Source organism: Diadema antillarum, unplaced genomic scaffold (genome assembly GCF_040938485.1).
Source record: "Diadema antillarum isolate AM-2024a unplaced genomic scaffold, OU_Dant_1.0 scf00000022, whole genome shotgun sequence".
NCBI lineage: Eukaryota > Metazoa > Echinodermata > Echinoidea > Diadematoida > Diadematidae > Diadema > Diadema antillarum.
The window spans coordinates 3,796,501-3,816,599 of record NW_027270911.1 but is presented as its reverse complement, the minus strand read 5'-3'; the positions used below and the strand labels follow the sequence as shown (position 1 = coordinate 3,816,599).

Genomic DNA, 20,099 nt, shown 5'->3' with positions numbered 1-20,099 from the left:
GTTTCCTCAAAAATAAGCGAAACTTCAAAATGTCATAACTTCCTTATTTTTCATCCGATTGCGATCAAAATTTGACTGTTGAACTCGTAATATTTTACTCTTTCTTCTCAGACTAACTTATATTTGGACTAGCTTTATATTGTTGTTGTAATAATTGTAATAATGATCATGATGATGTTGATGGTAATGATAATAACGATAACAATAATAATGATAAGAATAAATTGAATAATAATGATAATAATAACAACAATAATAATGATAACTATTGAAATAAATTGAATAATAAAGATAATCATCATCATCTCCATCATCATATAACGATGGTGATAATGTTGATAATAATAACAATATCCATTAGTATTACATGTATTATTAACTCATGATGGTTTTTGCTGTCATCATCGCTACAATTAATTTCTATTGTTGTCGTAAAGCCATCATCAATTTCATTGTAACTGCAAGTTTTGTTGTTGTGCTTGCAGTCACACTTACTTCTTTTCCCTACATCTTCTCCAATTTTTTTAACACTGTTTGAGTCGTATATCTTCCCAGACACTAAAACGATTTTCATTGCTTACACGTTACTAGTATTTGCTCAGACTAATCAATATGCACATGGAAACAAGTTTCCTTCCCACCATTAAGTTACAATCTTCTGGAGGCAAAGCGTTTATGCAAACATAATTATGATAATTTGTATTTTGGCAGAGGCAAATTGACAATACCCGTCTTTTTCACAACTTAAGACGAGTACCTGATTGACGTACTTTGAAATGTGTAGGAAATTCGGAAAACTTCGCCATATATCCTTTTGAAAAACCGCCTGGCGTATAAGTGTGTGTGTGTGTGTGCGTGTGTGTGTGTGTGTGTGTGTGAGTTTGTGTGTGCGTGTGTGTGTGTGTGTGTGTGTGCGTGCGTGTGTGAGTTAGAGTGCGTGTGTCTGTTTGTGTGAGTGTGTGTGTGTGTGTATGTGAGTTAGAGAGAGAGAGAGAGTGTGTGTGTGTGTGTGTGTTGGATCCTACGAGCAAGTTTGTTCAATAGACCAGCAGCCATCGGTACGTCTAGATGTTGCAATTAGCTGTCACACTTTTGCGGTACTGGGTCCTTACATTTTGAAGCAGCAGATTATAATGCCCATTGTCTTTTAGCTTTAACTCATTTAATTTGCTTTTCACAAACGTGTTTGTGCAACGCATGATGCCAACCGCATTTTCCGGTGGTGAATCTGAGAGTTATTAAGCCTATATGCCAGACACAGGCTAATGTGAAGTTTTGAATGCACAAAGGTGCCGGCGCTATACAGTGGGCCATTGTCGCCTTGTTGAAATTAATTAGTAGTACAACACTATAAAGTAACAGAGTGTAATGTTTTAGGTGCCATATACACGCCAATCAATTGTTTCGTTATGTCACTGACGACATTGAGTACCGGCGGTGATGAATTTTGGGGCATTAACACTAATTCAGCTTCAGTTGCCATTACGAGTTAGTCATCATTGGTTGACTGTGTCGCTACCCAAGAACTATGGGACGGGGTTCAGGTTCAGATCTCTCAACTAACCTTTTTTCTTCTTTCTTTGTTCTTTTTTTTCGATGAAATTCTATATATTCTGTCATAATATTATGTTCTTTGTCATGTATATCTCCATTTGTGTTTACTTCCACGTTATTTCTTCTGTACAGACATAAATAAATCCGATGACGACGTTAATGCCAACAGCTTTATAAAAGAAGCCATAATAGACTCTACAATGTCTGCGACATCTCTCTCATCACCTATTTCATAATACACACAAACACTTAAGCACACACACAACACACAGATACATATATATATATATATATATATATATATATATATACATATATATATATTATATATATGTATACATGATATATAAAACCTTGATCATAGATCGATTTGAGAAACACGAGAAAGGCAAGATTAAGCAGACTATAGAATTCTCTACACATACATCAAAAGGTTGTTACTGCCTATGTTCATTTTAGTCATGCTGAGATTTATCATAAGCATTACTAATGCCCAGCTTTGTTATCCTCCCTAGCCAAGACCTAGATAATTATGGTAATTATAATTTGCGTGAAGAGAAACATCCCTACACCAAAAAAAAAAAGATAGAAATCAGAGATGTTGTATGCATCAGTAAAGTATAAATTGACGAAATCCCATGCCATCAATTAAAAAAAAATACAATGGTAGGATAAAAACTTGCAACAGCGTATCAAATTTCCTCCTTTAATACGCACCAAACCCAAGTTAAGTTAACCGTGACAATTATGCCCATACCGCCCTCTCTAATAGCATATTAACAAAAAGACAACAAAAACGTATTTGAAAGTGGATAACAGAAAGCGTTGTACAGTGTAACGGGAAGTCGGTGCGTCGTTCGCTGTTGAAATGGCTTACGCGCAAATGCACTTTGCAGAGTTCCTTGCAAGTTCGTTCCACTTCGTCGGCGTTCATCAGAGGAGTCGTGTCGGTGATGATTCGGGGATTGCCATCCATAATTGACAATGATCGTGGCTCACGCTTGGTTACAGGAGACCACTCGACCGAGTCTACCCACGTGGCAGGGTCTCATTGAACAGCCGGGGCTCTCATGGACGTGCACGCAAATACGGCTTCACTCTCGTCGGTTTTGGGGGCGTGCTGCTGCATGGGTACGGCACGTTCCGGAGATCAGCGACGCGAAACCTTACGACGCTCTCCCTTTGTTTTTAAGTTGTGTATTTATTTCAACGCAAACTTACGAAGGTCTTTGTGCATTTCTAACTATACAAAGCAGCAATTTGCATACCAGCTGCGAGCCATACATGGACACATTATGAGAAATGAGAAACCTTAGGCTGAGCGCAAGGAACAAAAAAAAAAAAACCCTTATTTTCTGTTAATAAAAAAGAGATGCCTATTATGCTTTTGTCGAAAAAAATGAAATAAAATTGAATCGAATCAAAAAGTGTAGATATTCTTTAAACTTTCAAAATGGGCTGGTATTTTCCAGTGTCTTCATTCAATATTGCGTTTCAACAAGACAACTGATGCATGACCTATGTTCTGCTGTGACTGGTTTATCTTTGGTAGATATGACATTGACATTTCAAAGTTTTCACATGGGATAGATTTTTTTTCTCCCATTAACTTTGTTGTTTAGAGTTTTAGGTTCATGAAATTGCGGTTAAAGTTACTGATGTAGAGAATGATTACAAATCAATCTGTATCTGAGGCAAAAAAAAAAATACAATAACCATAAAGGAGAAACAAAGAAAAGGTGAAGAGCGAGTGAACAAGAAAAAAAAAAAAGAACTGACATTTTAATCTGTTAATGTATGGGGTTTGCTTCACTTTATACGTATTATTTTTTCTTCCTGGTGATTACATACACGAATTAATAGACATGCATTAGAACACTCACATACTCAAAGAAGATATTTCATTATACATTGTGTAAACAAACGCATATTTTTATGTACATTTTATACAAAATATATGCGTTAATGCCTGTGCACATGCGTTAATCTCTCAGATCATTGAGTTGACTTGTTTTGATTTGTATGATTTACAACAAACCAGCCAAGAAAGAGTCGAAGTTCTGCAGTTTTATAGATAGATGTGTTGTGCGTATGCACATTCTTGTTGTTGTTGTTTTTCTTTTGTCTGTGACTGAAACTTCATTGCATCAGCACATTATCTCGGATAAGTCAGTTCCGGATCACAGAAACTGTTCTTATAGACCATACTCCATTTAAGCGGAGAGTACTGTATTTTGAAACACAGACTTGTATAGGACATTGGTGCACATTGGTAACCTTCCGCACACCACAAGGCACTGCAAATTTTTCATGGCACACACTCCGGTTTAAAACACATATACATTGTACTGTTAAATACACGCAAGCCTTCTATCAATATGATGCATAATGATGCAGTTTTCAGTCATCATTTATAGCGTGATATGAAGTCAATATATGTTGAAATTAGTATGATCTTATTTCATATGTTACGCTTTCTTTGTGTGTGTGTGTGTGTGTGTGTGTGTGTGTGTGTGTGTGTGCGTGTGTGTGCGTGTGTGTATAATTAAGCTAATTTTATTGCTAAAATATATTGAATAACGCAAATGATTGTAGAGTTTGTAGTTATGTTGAATAATGTAACATTTTATATACACACATATATATATATATAGAAGTTGTCAATTTCACCATTCAGGGGGATGTGAATATAAATACAATACCACATACTAATAGATTTTCCAGATTTTCTTTTTCGAATTATCTATTCTCAGAATTTATTTTTTTATATGTTTGCAAATTATTTTCAATTGCATTTTCATTACTTCAGAGAAAAAAAACCCACAATAAAACAAACATTCAAACATTTCACTGAAAATGAAGTGTAAATTCAATTTTCATCTTTGATAAAACTGCCTTATTTGTAAACATGTAGAACGATCCATTTACCACAACTGTTTATCAATTTTCTTTGAAGTGAAATATAAATCAAAACGCGATGCACATCGAAGGAAAATAAAGAATCAAAAGAAACTAAGCACAGATTTTACCAATGGAAAAAAGGATTTTGTTTTTCGATCTCTTTGGTGAACTAAAGAAGTGACAATGGAATCAAGCGAGCTCATTACGAACCAAGATTAGAATTGAAGAATGCACCCTCTGTGACTCACAGGCACTAGTACAAGAAAATGTTTGATAAGGGGGAAAAGGCGAAGAAATAATCATAGAGTTGAGTGAAGTTAGCCCTGTGGCAGAATTTGAAATTGAATTCCTGTGTCTCGAGGGCAAATGAATTACAATTAGTTTGATGAAGTAAATGTCTTCAGCAAAGAGAGGTGCTGCTTGCTACTAAGGCATTATTTAGGGACGACTTTACATTTTGTTTGTGTCAAATGAGTCATAGAGAAGGTTCGTATATTATAATAGCTGCATCTTTCTGGCTCGTTGACATCATCTATAACGTGATTATATGTACTGTATGTACATGGATGGATGGATGGATGGATGGATAAATAGACGAATGGATGAATGAATTGATGGATGGATACACAGACATCTGTAATAATATCATTGTATTGAGCTTCTTTATTTTGTTTGAACTGCATTTTCAGCAACTTCACACTTTCTTGGACACGTTGGAAAAGCTCTTCCTGCACGACCGACTTTGTTGTGTTAATCGAGGAAATTACTTTTATTTGTGTCATTCAAATAAGTCGGTCTTGTATTCTGTATTTTTTTATTTGTTGTAAAGAAATGTCATGTGATTTGGTATATCGTGCCTTTCTGGATCTATATAATTTCACAGAAATTGATAGAAACAATGGAAACAAACAAACAAGCAAACAAACAAAATACAGGCTGTCCCTTTACATAATTATTCTAAGTAGTTATGCTCTGATTTTCGCATAATGTTAACAGGTGAAGAGATTTTTCAAGTTAGTGACGTCACATTGACGTCACGGTATTAAAAAGTTATACTATATGATACTAACGGTGATTGTGGTCTATGCATTTTTTTATATCTTGGCCAATTCACTGTTGCATTAGCCAATTTACTGTTAAATTGGGAAGCATTTTCTTCTTGGAGCGACTTCTTTTAAACTCATTCCGTTCAGCTGAATGAACACTATAGTAGTCCCGCAATTTATAGGTCAGATTGAGTGCCTCTACTAAAGCAGCATAAGAATGTGCAGCTTTGATTAATTTCGGATGGAGCAAAGAGATTAGAATATGATATTAATCAACGAGATCAAATATAATGGCGGGAACATTAAACGAAATTGGCCAGACTTTGTGCGAAAAGGACTCTACTAAGGTAATCTGGATACAATATAGCGGCGTGCTACCCTTGGCGACATGGACCCTTAATATGTCTGACCTCACTGCTACCATGAGCATCAGTCCACAGGCAGCTGCGCAGGGAAAGGGAGTGCAAGCTATCTTACAGGTGCATCGCTCCAACCGTAACCGCGCACAGGGAGAACACGTGTTTAAAAAGGGTGAGAGAAATCAATTCTATTACCACGCCAAAGACAATGACACATGCCGAAATCAAGGGAGCGGAAACCAACGCTTAATTGCATCGGGCTGTGGATTTTCTTTGATCACGTGACTTATGCCGGCTGATTTATAGTGTACCACAACGTTTGAGCAAATTTGCCAGAATGCAGACGCGAGGAAAAGTTATAGTTAACGAATACACGTGCATAAATTCCAGTATGTTTGTAAAGTGGAATGGTACATGGTGTCATATGCTGATATTCTTATCAAGTCTGTGTGGAAAAAAAAAGAGAGAAAAATCCGAAGATTTGACAGACACTCTAGAATGCAAATATCGAAAGCCATGGAAGCCAGTAGTAATATTGCGTCATCAACAGCCAGGGAAAACCATTATACAAGCCACCTTATCAACAACAACAAAATAATGTACAAAATAATATGGATAAATTTCCATAATGTAGTTGGATTAATTACATAATACTTTTGACGTCAGCGGTGGGCTGTGTATTGGAATAAAGCAATTAGATGAGAACTTGAACCCAAAAGATTTCACTCATAAAATGAACATTTATTTTGATACAGTCGCACGAAAGAAAACCTTGAAAATTGTAATGGGAATCTGTTGGGGTGAGGGTTATATAAGTTTTAATGATACATAAAGAAGAGCTACAATGTATTGCTCTATGTCAATTTCTTTCAAGATAGTATAGTTTTCCCCCTTTTCACGAGCTTGTTTATTATATTGTCGATGCATTTACTTTTGAAGATATGGAGCCATGCATGTATGTATAGATATCCATGTATTGATATTCAATTAAACATGTATCTATTCCTTATTCAATCAAATTTGTGCAGTGAAGGTGTTACAAGACTGCAATCAACGATAAAAACACTCGCACATTTTCAAAGCATATAAAAAAAAAAACGAAGGGGGAAACGGATGCACATGAAGAAATGAGCTCGAAATTTATCATTAGTTATATGCTCAGTATGAAAATGTTTTTGCTCAGCATAAGAATATGTACATTAATTTGTTCATACATTCTGTTTTGATTTCTTCCAGTACGAATTAATATTTGATGGGGAATATGGAGCAATGCTCGTAGACTGTGCATGGGTCCTTCGAATAAAGAGTTGTCATGTCATTATAATGAATCTTTATAACCAAAGACACCATGGGAAGGAAAGAGAGTGATGGTAAAGATATACTTCGGACAAGGAGTTTGGACAGGATGTGATGACGTGTCCAAAGGAAAATGACCAGGCCCTATTTATATCCAACGAGGAAAGCTGTTGAGGACCGAGCTTTCCCGACTTGGAGAAAGAGAGGAGAGATATAGTTGGGCGGTTTGTGGTCTTCATGTGAGACAAGGCTACAGGTGAGTGGAGTGACAGAGAAAGTAGGGCAGAGCGAGATGGAGACGATGGGTCTTAGCGGTGACAGCCGAACAAGATATAGTGGTAGTATGAAGTATAGTAGTAATAGTAGTAGAAGCAGGTTATAGTAGTAGTAGTAGTAGTGGTAATAATAATAGCAGTAGTAAAAGTAGGACAGTAGAAGTGGTGTATAGTTGTACCATCATAGGATTAGACGTCGAAGTGGTGGTATTGGTATTAAAAAAATTATTTCTATACAATGTGACATTTCAGTCTTTCCATGAAAGACAATGCTGGCCATTATGAGAAAGGAAATAAGCTTTATCTAGATCAAAATGTAATGGTCTAGTGTGTGGCTGATTTATACATTATTTCTATGTTAAACCTGCATGGGTGTCCACGCTCGAGCTTGTGCAACATCTGGGTTAAGAGTGGAAGATATTCCCATAAAAGCTCTTTTGGGGTGAGATCATAATTTTGAAACCATAATCATGATCTTTGGGGGTGGTTAGAATTTGGCAGCTGCGTCTCCTACCAACTCCACGCAAGAAATCAATGGCCAGAAAATGAATGTTATCATGAGCTCAGATTCTTTTCAGTGGAGCTTCAAGTCTAATGGAAATGGAGATTTTCCGAAGGTAAGCTGTTTTTATGGCGAACATACAGAGCAATAACTTTTTGGGCAGCACTATAGTCTTTTTTTAACTATCAAATCGTGGGATTATAACCGCTACCTTCTCTAACGAAGCTGGAAGCCATATGGCATTCACAGACGGATGGCGGGATACCCAAGTTGTAAGGCTTCCGCGCTCCCCGCATCGATATTGTGTGGGGATTACTCAAATAATATGGATGATTAAAGGTTTATCTGATAATCTGGTAAGCAGCAATACCAAAGCTAGCAAACCCAGCTCAAATAGCTGGAAGTCGTCTGATTCTCTCACTTATAAGACTGGTGTAAGGCTTTAAGAATCTTGACGTGTTTTATTATTCTTTTTATGATTGGGTATTCTTTTCTTCATTCGAGAGCTGTTGAGGCGCAGTGGAGAAGGCCAGAAGCTTCCTTTAAACGTCTCGTTCCTGCGGTTCGAGTCCTTATGGTGGTAGCATAGGCAATGCACTGTTCATTGCCGTCCAAGAGGAATTAGATCAGCTGTCTAATGGTTGTTTCTTGGGGTGCACGTCATGAGTTTGACACCCACGAATCATACAGCCTACGAGTCATATCACAGCTCACGAGTCATACAACCCATGAGTTCGACACTAAGCAAACAAGGCCCATCAGATCGACACATTAAGCCCCGCGTTGTTATGTCGAACTTGTGGACTGTTTTTACCTAGTGTCGAACTCAGGGGCTGTACAACTGGGCTGTATGACTCATGGACCTTTTTCAAGGCCGAACTCTTTTGCTGTATGACTCGTGGTTGTTGGTTTCGTGGGATGACTCCATTTCTTCACGTAGTGATCATGTATATTTATAGGAAACTTAGACCTTCCCTTCTAGTAATTTCTTTGCATTGAAACACTCGACGCATATAGACTGTACTTTGATGTTGTAGCTTCGTCATGCAAAAAAGATGCTTGAGTTATCTTTATGATTCCTTTGTTGAGTTATATCAAAATCAAATTACAAAAAGCATGCTAATCCTTTTCATGTTTGTTCACTATACACTTGCAGCATATTTGCCTGATTAGCTAGCTTTGATTTAGGCATTATGGTCAATGGCACTTAAAATCCACTGACCGTCTTCTTTTGTTTATAATTTATGTCTGCCTTTTCTTTTGTTTGAGCTGTGGAAGAAGATATGTTTAAAATCTTGCAGGGGCCGCGGAACGTTTTTCAGTTTGGGGGGCTGCGCAGCCGGGGGGGGGGGATCAAGGTCAACCCCCCCCCCCCCCCCCCCCCCCCCCCCCCCGCTGAGACGCACCGGCGTAGCCTGGATAATGATCTTGTGATCTTGGGAGGGCGGCGGTTACTATGCGAGGGAGCCAAGCGACCGAGCCCGAGCGAGCGGAGGGAAGGGGGAGGGGGGCGAAGGGTGTGGGAGGGGGATGTTTCCCCCTCCCACGGGGAGAACTTTTTGAATTTTTATGTTGTAAATGGTGCAATTTGATGCATGTTTTTCCGTCTTTTATCGACTTGAAACGGCCCCACTTGTTTAAGGTAGCAGGATATTTTGATGTGGATTATCATTGAACAATTTGCCTATAAAGTGGTAGCATTTAAATAAACTTCTTGTATTAATTTATTGTTACAATTAATTTCATGACCGTTGTCTGTTAAGCAATCAAACAGAAAAGGCATGCTCACGAGGGTGTATATACAAAAGGGATATTTCTCCTCCCACACGAAGGTGATTTTACATTTTCAGACCTGAAATTCAGCGATCTGGTGCAAACTTTTGGTGCAATACTTGGATTTTTTTCTAGCTCCCCCACCCCCCCCCAAAAAAAAAAAATTATGGAAATGATTTGGACTTTTTTTTTTCAGGAAAGTGTTAATAGCAAAATCACGGCATTTAGCTCTTATTTCGCATTTGCATCATCTATGTGTATGTACAAATTCTAATGAGGTAGAGGGGGAGGGTGTGGGAGGGGGGTGCCCCCTCCCACTCGACGGAGCTTTTGCGTTTTTAAAATCAAGATAAAGCGATCTGAAGCACACTTTTTTTGAGAAATTCGGGTAGTGTGATTTTCCCCCCGAATTTTCCCCTTTCTTTTTTTGTCTTTTTTTTTTCACGATCAAACAGAAAAGGCATGCTCACGAGGGTGTATATACAAAAGGGATATTTCTCCTCCCACACTAAGGTGATTTTACATTTTCAGACCTGAAATTCAGCGATCTGGTGCAAACTTTTGGTGCAATACTTGGATTTTTTTCTAGCTCCCCCACCCCCCCCCCCCCCCAAAAAAAAAAATTATGGAAATGATTTGGACTTTTTTTTTTCAGGAAAGTGTTAATAGCAAAATCACGGCATTTAGCTCTTATTTCGCATTTGCATCATCTATGTGTATGTACAAATTCTAATGAGGTAGAGGGGGAGGGGGTGGGAGGGGGGGTGCCCCCTCCCACTCGACGGAGCTTTTGCGTTTTTAAAATCAAGATAAAGCGATCTGAAGCACACTTTTTTTGAGAAATTCGGGTAGTGTGATTTTCCCCCCGAATTTTCCCCTTTCTTTTTTTGTCTTTTTTTTTCACGATCCAAAAGTGTGTGTGTGTGGGGGGGGGGGGGGGGGGGCTGCAGCCCCGGTTCCGCGGCCCCTGTCTTGTAATCAAAGACCATGCAGAAATGGCCCTGGTTATAAAAACTGCACTGAGTCGTGTTGAGAAATAAAGTGCTTTTTTTATTACTCTCTTGGATGCATTTCTGTCGTGCATTCACATACTTTCAAGCAGATGGCGATGAGCTCGCAAGCAGAAGTTCCTGGTCCTGTTTGTCACAACTTTGGTCTACCAGCAGTCTTTCTGTGGTGACACCATTTCACAGCAACATGCTACTTATGGAATGAATAAGACTTTGAACGAAAGAATTATGGCACAAAATAAAATCCAATGATTCTGTGATTTCTGACACAAATCAAAATTATGTCGCGCATATGATAGTCATTTTTTGCTTTATCAGAGTTTCAGACTGATTAAATGAGACCCTTTGTTCCGATATGAAAGCAGAATATCGAATTGAACTTTCGGCGCGAAAGCTGGACAAGGATTCGTGTACCCTTGACACTTTAGATGGATCCTGTATTCTTGAGCCGGTGATGTGACTGGCATGGAAAAACGAGCGAATTAGGGCTCTGTATGACACGCCTGGCTTTGGCAGACCTTCACGTATGCAGTGATAGCCGAATCGATATTCGTATTGATTCGCGATCCTTAAAGACCTGGAATGCACTGCGCTGTAAATTGGCCGTTATACACAACAATGCATCCTCATATCAGTTACCGAGGAAGAAAGGGGAGAGAGAGTGTGTGTGGAAGAGAGTTAGTGAAAATCGTATCTCGTAGATGTAGAGCAAACGGTGAACTTTCTCTTATTGAAGGTTGAGTCACGCCACTTGTATCTATTCAAGCTGCATCGTTTAGATCAATTTGAGCTTGGCTAAAAGGGTGTTCGCACTTTCAGCCTATCTCCGCAATTGCTCTTCGGTCATAGTAAACCATTGCGTTGTAAATGTCGCAGCATGTAAATATATGAACTAGCCGTACATTATGATCATGCGGTATTATTGGGGGCGACGCGATAATAGGGTAAAAAAAAACTTAAAGAGAAAAGGGAAGAGGGAAAGGAGATAATGAAATGAAAAAGGAGGAAGAGATAGTAAGAAAGATAAGAGAAGTGAAGGAGGGATATAAAAACAAGAACAATAAAAAGGGATAGAGGAGAAGGAAACACACATGAAAGAAAAGATGGAAGAGGAATTACTGGTAAGATTGCCGGGGGGGGGGGGTCTTTTATTTTGCCATTTATTATTTTTTCATTTTGCCTTGTTTTGCCTTATTCTGTTCAAGTGATTGCAAATTGGTTGCTTTTTCTTATGTTTATACGTTTCAATCCCTGACGAAGACCTGTAAACATGGTAAAAGCTTGGCAGCAATAAAAGACAATAAGTGAACTACTGCAACGTCTGCCAGCAGCAGCCCTCTTCCATCGTCACGACTATTATATATATGTATATATATATATATATATATATATATATATATATATATATATATATATATATATAAAAACATATACATACATTACAATCTATACACAGCCTGTATAAGATCAGATATCAGTCTGGGAGTGGGGTGAAATAACGTGATGAATGTTCAGAGATAATTTCTGTCATCAAGTTACTGAGAGCAAAGAACAACGAAAAGGCAGTATTTAAGTTCGCCTGCTTTACAATGTTTCATTCCAGCATGCAGCTTCAGAATACACTGCTTATGATAAATTAAACGCTGAGGGCGTTTGTATGTAAAATAAAGTCCAGAAACATTGCGCGATATGAATCCTCGATATTTTGAGCGATTTCATCGAGTTACTCTTGTAATCTACTTTGCACGCCATGATTCACTAGTAGCAGATCGTGGAGTTTTCGTGTATATCTGTCAAAATCTGCGCCACTTATGAAATCGTTGTCTTAATCTTGGAGTTAATAGTCGCAATGATTTCATCATATCTTATCAGATCTTGAGATCAGTCGTGGCAATTGAGTATCTGAATAAAAGAACGACCCAATTCCATGGAAGGCCGTTTCGAGTAATCTTAAAAAAAAACGTCATTTCTTTTTTATTTGTCTAATAACATTCTATTTAATTGTGATGGAAAGGCAACATTATATATACAAATTAGAATATATATTATTATGACAATTAACATTTACATTATTTGTGGAGAGGCAATTTTGTGTGATGGACTTGGGTCGTTCTTTGAATCATATGGACTTGGGTAGTTCTTTGAATCATAATAATACAGGATAGGCTGCTATATGAAATGAGAGAAGCGATGAGAGAGGGCGCTATGATATGAATGTAAAAATGACCGAAGTCCTGGACTTGGGTCATTCTTACATTCATATAAGATTTCATTCATTCATTTCAGGCACTTCCGGGGGTAATTGGGATTTATCATTTATACACAAGATGAGTCCATGCATAAGCTATACAATTTCCCATGTCAAACTGAATTTGGCCAAAAATTGGACTTGGGTCGTTCTTATATTCAGGTCTTTAATTGCATTGATCGCAGACAATATCTGAACCCGCTAAAACGCTTCTATGATCAACTCGATTGTCACGACTGACCACATAACCTGATAAGCTGTGATAAGTTCTGAAAAGATCACTACGACTACTCCAAGATTAAGACCACGATATCAATCGTGGCGCATATTATGATAGACATAATATGCCACGATCGGCTACGAACGGTCAATCGTGGCGTGCGTAGGAAGTGGATCGCATGACACTGGGAACCCATCGTTACACAGAGAGTATGTTTATAATATTGTCCATTATATACCTTCCATACACATAACCATTATTCATAAAGTTCTGCAAAACTTCCGCTCAATTTGTCTTTGCCTTCGGTGCAGGCTGACGAAGTTTAAAAGGGTTGATAAAGGATGATTTCCTATGATGGTGTCAGTGTGGAGTCAGGAGTATGTAATATATATATGGTGTCAGGGCATGGGAAAGTCATTTCAGTTTTGTCTACATTTAAGTCTTATGTCAATGCTTTCAATGTTTGGGAAGACTTCAGGTGCCGAAACCATTACCATTTAATCACACTAACACCTGGGCCCTGTTTCATAAAGCTGTTCGTCAAGTTACGAACAACTTACGAGCGACTGGTTATCAGTTCTGATGTGCTATACTTATCAGACTTTCCATAATTCAGCACAAGAACTGATCACCAGTCGCTCGTAAGTTGTTCGTAACTTTACGACAGCTTTATTAAACACCCCCCTGTTTAAAGAATTGATTTTGTTAATATTGAAATTATGTCCAGAGAAATGATGGCAGAATTGAAACCAAAAAAAAAAAAAAAAAAAAAAAAAACTTTTTAGCAGGTTACAATGTTCTCCCGCATTTATCAGGGCCGGCGCAGCATTTTCAAAAGTGTGGGGGCCCACTTCCGGGTTTCATGAGCTAACAAGCAAAAAAAAAAAAAAAAAAAACCAACAAAAAACACGTCGGCTCATCTCTTCTCCCCGTCCACTTCTGGGTTTCTCCAGCTGACAAGCAAAAAAAAAAAAAAAAAAAAAAAAAAAAAAACGTTCTCAGTCATTCTCTCCCCTCCCATTTCCGGGTGTTATTTTAAAAAAAAAGGTCTTCAGAGAAAAAAAACATAACCTACCGCCGCCATACTTCAAGATATTTACCTATTTCTATTTTAGTGCCACTTACGTACTTCCGGGTTGAAAAAAGTGTGGGGGCCCAAAGTGATGACACCATATGTATTCCTTTGTATGGTGCACAAAAAGTGTGGGGGCCCGAACCCCACGGCCCCCACGGCTGCGCCGGCCATGTTTATCACTCTTTTGTAATCATTTTTGTTTCTATATCAATGTTCATAGAGGGGCCCACATACTACAAGCTATGTCTTTTTAGTGGGTCCCTCCATATTTCGCACTTAAACAATGGTATACATGTACTTCACTTTGATCACTTCTGTCTTTTTTTTTTACTGTACAATGTATGATTACTATAGGTCCTCAATTGTTGTACAGTGTTTTCATTTCACTATGTTCTATTTACCTTATTCTCTTTCATTAAAGGAAGTGAAACATATGTTTTGTCGAAAAATGAATTAAACTTTGAATTGAATTGAATTGAATTGAATACCTTTATATTCGGAAAGGGTGTAGTATTTTGGAGTAAGTTTCAAAATTTTCTCCTTCGTATGTTGACAGAATAGTAAAATTTAAATTAGTCTTTTAACCTTTGAAAATTGCCCTTTCATCTTTTATTCACTAAAGCCTGGAAAGCTGCTCTCGTGTCGATGACACTTGTTAGGAGCTTAGCGCCCTCTAGCATCCAGGCTGCCTAAATCATTCCAAACCGTCGTCACACTTTCAGCTTATCTTCTATCTCCCTTCCATTCTCCAACGATCCCTGCCTGCTAGGTTCACTGTAAGCCTATTATAGTCTGAAAGAAATTGGAGCCTGCCACGCGGAATGGCCGAAAACATCAATGGTTTCAATGGGATGATATTTGCAATTAAGGCTGCTAAAAAACCCAAATATGAGATGTTTTCTATCATAACTTCAAGAATATTTTTTATGTGTTACAAGTTAACAGGCACCACTTGATTTTTTTTTTCTCTTAATTGGGATAGACTTCCTTTAAGACGTTAAAAAATGGCGCTCAGTCCATTTTGCAATCAAAATCTTCACTTGCAAGTACAAAGGACTAGACAAAATTACAACTCACATTATCTCATGCGACAAAAGACATCCGTCGTCTAATACTTTTCTACCCCCCCCCCCAATTCTCCAATGGAGCACGAGACAGAAAGTAGTTATTGCGCCCTCTATAAACGAAGATTGTGTATGCTTGAGTCACTGCGAGAATCAATCAGTGTTCAGTGTATTGTAGAAATGACATCTAATAATACAAAGAAAAAAAAGATGCATCTGCCATTCTGTAAAGTCGAACCCATTGTCCGTGTGCATTAACTATCGTAACAATTTTGTCCCATAACATTTTTAAGTGTAAACTTTGGTCGCCCCGCTATTTTGACTGAAAAGAATCACATTGCAACAAAATACGCACATGGTTAATCAGACATCCCGCTCCACTTTTCGCTAACAAGAAAACAAAACAAAGCAACAAAAAAAATAACATTCTCGCTCTCAATGTTCCCAATTCATCTCCTTTTCTTCTACCCCCATCAACATTACTAATATTCACCATCCCAGACCCTTCATCAGTCATAGTCTACTTCTCGTGGCAAAAAGCCCAACTCGACGCAAACACGCCTACACAATTTCCTCGGGTAATACGTAACAGTTATCAGGTTCCCCGTTTCATAAGATCTATTATCAGAAACAATTGCCACATCTCTATGACAAATTTGCTCCCAGCTAATCAGATGTAACGATTTCAGTAACTTTTAACAACTATAGTAACTTGTCATTAAAAACAAGTTTAATGAAACGGGGCCTTTAGGTTTAGCTAAGGACCGATGACCTCATCGTCTGCATAGCAGCGGTCAACAACCGGGCTTCCAAAGAAATACATAATGATAATCTTATTTTATATTGGATGGTAATAGAAGTAGGCAAGTAAAGCATTATTTACTATGATAATCGTAATTCTAATCATTCTGGTTAAGTGATTTATTACATAATTTTCGGGGGGAAAAGGTCAAACAAGAAAGGTAATGATGACCAAACATGTTGTCTGTTCGTATTTTATTTGTCCTTATATCTGTGTCATCTCAATGACGCCAGCAATCTCATTGATATTTCTTTGATTGCATGATATCAAAAGACGAATAGAGACACAAGCACTCGCTTAATGCAAGATTATGTCCACACATCATGCACATAGAGAAGAGTAATACAATCTTCTTTTTTCCTCCAACGATTAAAAAGTCATTTGTGTGAAGAAAGTGTCTCCCTTTGCCCTTAGCTAGTTTTCTCTTGTTATGTTTTTAAAGATTGTTCCATGTTGCTTGGTTAGGTAAGTGTCGGTCATCGCTCTGAGAAGATGTTGCATGGGTTTCATAAGATAAATGATGAGATATGAAGGAAATCGAAATAAAAAGACTTTAATTAACGCTTCTCATAAATGAACAGCAAAATCTTCTCTTATTCTATTTTCAGTCTACATGCGACTGAGACGACAAAAGACTGAAGTATTTTGCAGACAATGCATAAATTATTTTGTCACAGTGTCTCGCTTCTTTTGAATCTCTCACCATGGAATGTTTGTAGAGGAAACATATACAATTCTTGGCGCTCACATTCCAGGTGTTACATGAAGGGCATTATTGTGCATGAATATGTATGTGTGTGTGTGTGGGGGGGGGGGGGAGGAGGACGGAGCTGTTGTAAGCGTTCAACATGAATATAACATAAACTGCTTGCTTTTTTTAATTTCTGTTTTCCCTTATCGCGGTTAGATCGCGCTTGTAGCAATTAAAAAAACAATAGGGCCTACATTATTTTGACAAAGTCAGTTTTCCCCTCTGGTGGTAAAAGGGGAGACTACACATTTCTCTTTTTTTTTTTTGAATCAGCTCATGTTTCTAAGGCAATGCGAAGTTATAACGGTATCATATACTAGTATGTATATGTTTTAATTTGTTTTCAACCATTGGTGTAATGGGAAAAAGACGTGAAAGCGACAATTTAAGAAAATTATTATAGTGAAGAGAAAGTAGAGCGACATATTAGAGCAAAACGTTAAGCATAAGGGAGTTGGAATCCGACGCCAGTTCAGTGGGCTGCAATGTTTTGGTCCTTTAGAACGTTATCTGCATGGTTGCTTTTTACACGCTTTGCTTACCGACGATGAGAACAGCTTGTGGATTACATCATATGAAGCGATGACGAAAAACGCAGTGTTGATGACACACCATTGTACGTAGACCATTCTTTAATCAGTGTGGCTTCGTATTAACCTGCCTATTGTCTCTTTAACATTAGTACGACCCACAAAGAATTCCTTCTACTAGGTTGGTCTCGCCCTTTTCCACTTGGCATCACTTCTATTGTTCGGTCTCTGAATAGATATCGTAGGGTGTGTGTTTGCTGATCGGTGTACAGGAGGCCTCTTTCTACTGACAATGGGATGCGTCCATTCTCGGGACAGGGGTAGCAGTTAGGTTCTGGGCGAAGTCGTGGACTATAATTGATTTATAGAATATGATTAGTAACTTGTGAAAATCTCCATGGGGATAACTTTCGAGGATGGTGATGCGCTGAAATCACGATTGACTGGTTTAATTAGCCGGCAAAATCTGTGCTGGGGATAGCGATGTACCACATGAAACCAGCACACACGTAAGGGACTGGAATGGGTCCTCCTTTTTTAAACCGCTTTGATAGGCATCTTGAGTCGTAACAGACTGCAAGTGAGAGAGAAAAGAAGACCGCGCCCGAGCACCTATTATGTTCTTCAAGTTTGCGCCTGCCGTCCCAGATCCCACATGCATGACGTCGTATAGACGAATTTTGAATTGTGTGTAGCTGTTCATCCAATGCAAACAGCGTGCAGAGGAGGATCGGAATGAAGGTGGGCGATCATTTGTTTGAGGGCACAGGTCTCTTTCCTTCCGTGTAAAGTCAACACATGTGTGGATGCCTAACCCAAATTCCAACGCCCATTGTAAAAGTGAATAGTGACTGGGTATCAGCGCTTTTCCTATTCCAAGTGTGGCTTGTTAACGCACACATACAGCGTTTCATGCTAAAGAGTGACAGTGGTCATCGCAGTCTCCGGCTACAACATTTAGGACAAGATGGCGACTGTCTCAAGCACTTGCCTTTCCTTAGTCTTCTGCCTTGTGTGTTTAGTTTCTCGCAGTCTACAGCAGAACCCGATCGTCATGGGTCCAGTGGACACTTCAACTTCTGTGGGACATGACGCCGTGTTCTACTGCAAGATACGAGCTGATACGAACAATTTAGTCTACTGGGTTGTGAACCGCGAAATAGGTCTAGGACCACTGGAGAACGACAACCCTGCCTATCCGCAATACGAGATAACTGGTAACCACAAGCTCGGATATTACAATTTGAAAATAACGAACGTAACGGCTGACGATGCCAGCAGGTATGACTGCGTGATCGACAATCCCGGCGATGGGCCGACCTATGAAGCGGGGGCGATGTTGACGGTGGTCAATGATCCCGTGAGACCTACTGGACCCACCTGTCCAACCGGAAGTGGAGACATCTTCCTCGTAGAAGGGGACGTCCTGCAAAACTACAGGTGCCAGGCTGAAGACGGTGTCCCTATCGGCGAGTTGAGATGGAACGTGATACGAGATGACAATTCCTTCATCGACATCGACTACGAGATCCAAGTGGACAATGCCGGACAGATCACGGTGGTGTCTGGCAGCCACGTGCTGACTGCGGACGATCATCTTTCACAGTTAGCCTGCACTCTCACTCACCCTCTCGTTTCTGATGGAGTGTGTTCATACCCGAATGACGATAGTCGGATCTTCGTACGCCACTTTCCACAGGTCGAAATCGGGCCCGATATCAGCGTCCACTACCTTGAGTCGACCGAAGTCACGGTGCGCTGCACGGCGTCCGCTTATCCCGACATCAGCTTTGGTCCTCAGTTCTCGTCGTCAGATCCTGAAATGTCATTCGACGTCACATTAGAGGAGAATGGCCTCATCGAGGCCCGGGTCCAAGTATCTCAGAGCGACGTCGGGACTTTAATCAACTGCAGCGCCTCGAATTCTCTGGGAACGACCACGACTTCGATCGAAATCACGCTGCAGCCTGTGCTTCCGAGCTGGTTGCTGATCACAGTATTGATATGCGCGGTGGTCCTCTTGCTTTTCTTGTCATTGATCTGTTGTTTTTGTTGTTGTGGAGGATGCAATGCGGAAAAGAAAGGTAAAGATAATCCTGACCTTGCCGACACGAAAGCAGCCGGTTACGATGTCAACGATTCGCGACCGAACTCGATATATAAGCCAAGCATGGATGATCAGGACGACGATGGCTTCAGCGACATCCCTCTCGATGACTTCACTCCTCCGTCACCACCACCGCCTCCGCCTCCACCAAATGACATCGAGACTGGGGAGATCAACGACGGCTACCTGTCACCTGACGCAGACGAGAGGTTCCCGCCAATGATCGAAGACGAGCACCTAATGGGGGAAAAGAGGATTTCAACTTTTAAAGCGGACGACGACGAAGTAAACCCTCCACCACCACCTCTCACACCTCCCCCACCTCCACCTCCCGAGGACATGGATTCAACAGTTATTCCGATCCCATCCATCGAAGATGACTAATCGGGACTAACGACTTTAGGTTTGTACTTAATTTTCCCCTTCGTTTTTTTTTTCGACGTTGACGATCTGTTCTTCGCGTCATGGCACATCACATCGGGATATTGTACAGATAACATTACATTACAGTTCATACCGGCACCGCGGTGAACATCTGAAATCAAATTGGTGCCTTCTCGAAAACGATCACGCAACCCCCACGGAG

General features: G+C 39.5%; 1 protein-coding gene across 1 annotated transcript; it reads left to right on the top strand.

Annotated features, from left to right (window-relative positions):
• The first annotated feature begins 18,373 nt into the window (after positions 1-18,373).
• On the top strand, positions 18,374-19,897 carry LOC139731296 (synaptogenesis protein syg-1-like). Its single transcript, XM_071642187.1, has one exon. The coding sequence runs from the start codon at positions 18,374-18,376 to the stop codon at positions 19,895-19,897; it is 1,524 nt and encodes a 507-aa protein (XP_071498288.1).
• Positions 19,898-20,099: the final 202 nt, after the last annotated feature.

Excerpts from the sequence above, each read along its gene's own strand:
- LOC139731296 (XM_071642187.1), top strand. The coding sequence starts at position 18,374 with ATGGCGACTGTCTCAAGCACTTGCCTTTCCTTAGTCTTCTGCCTTGTG.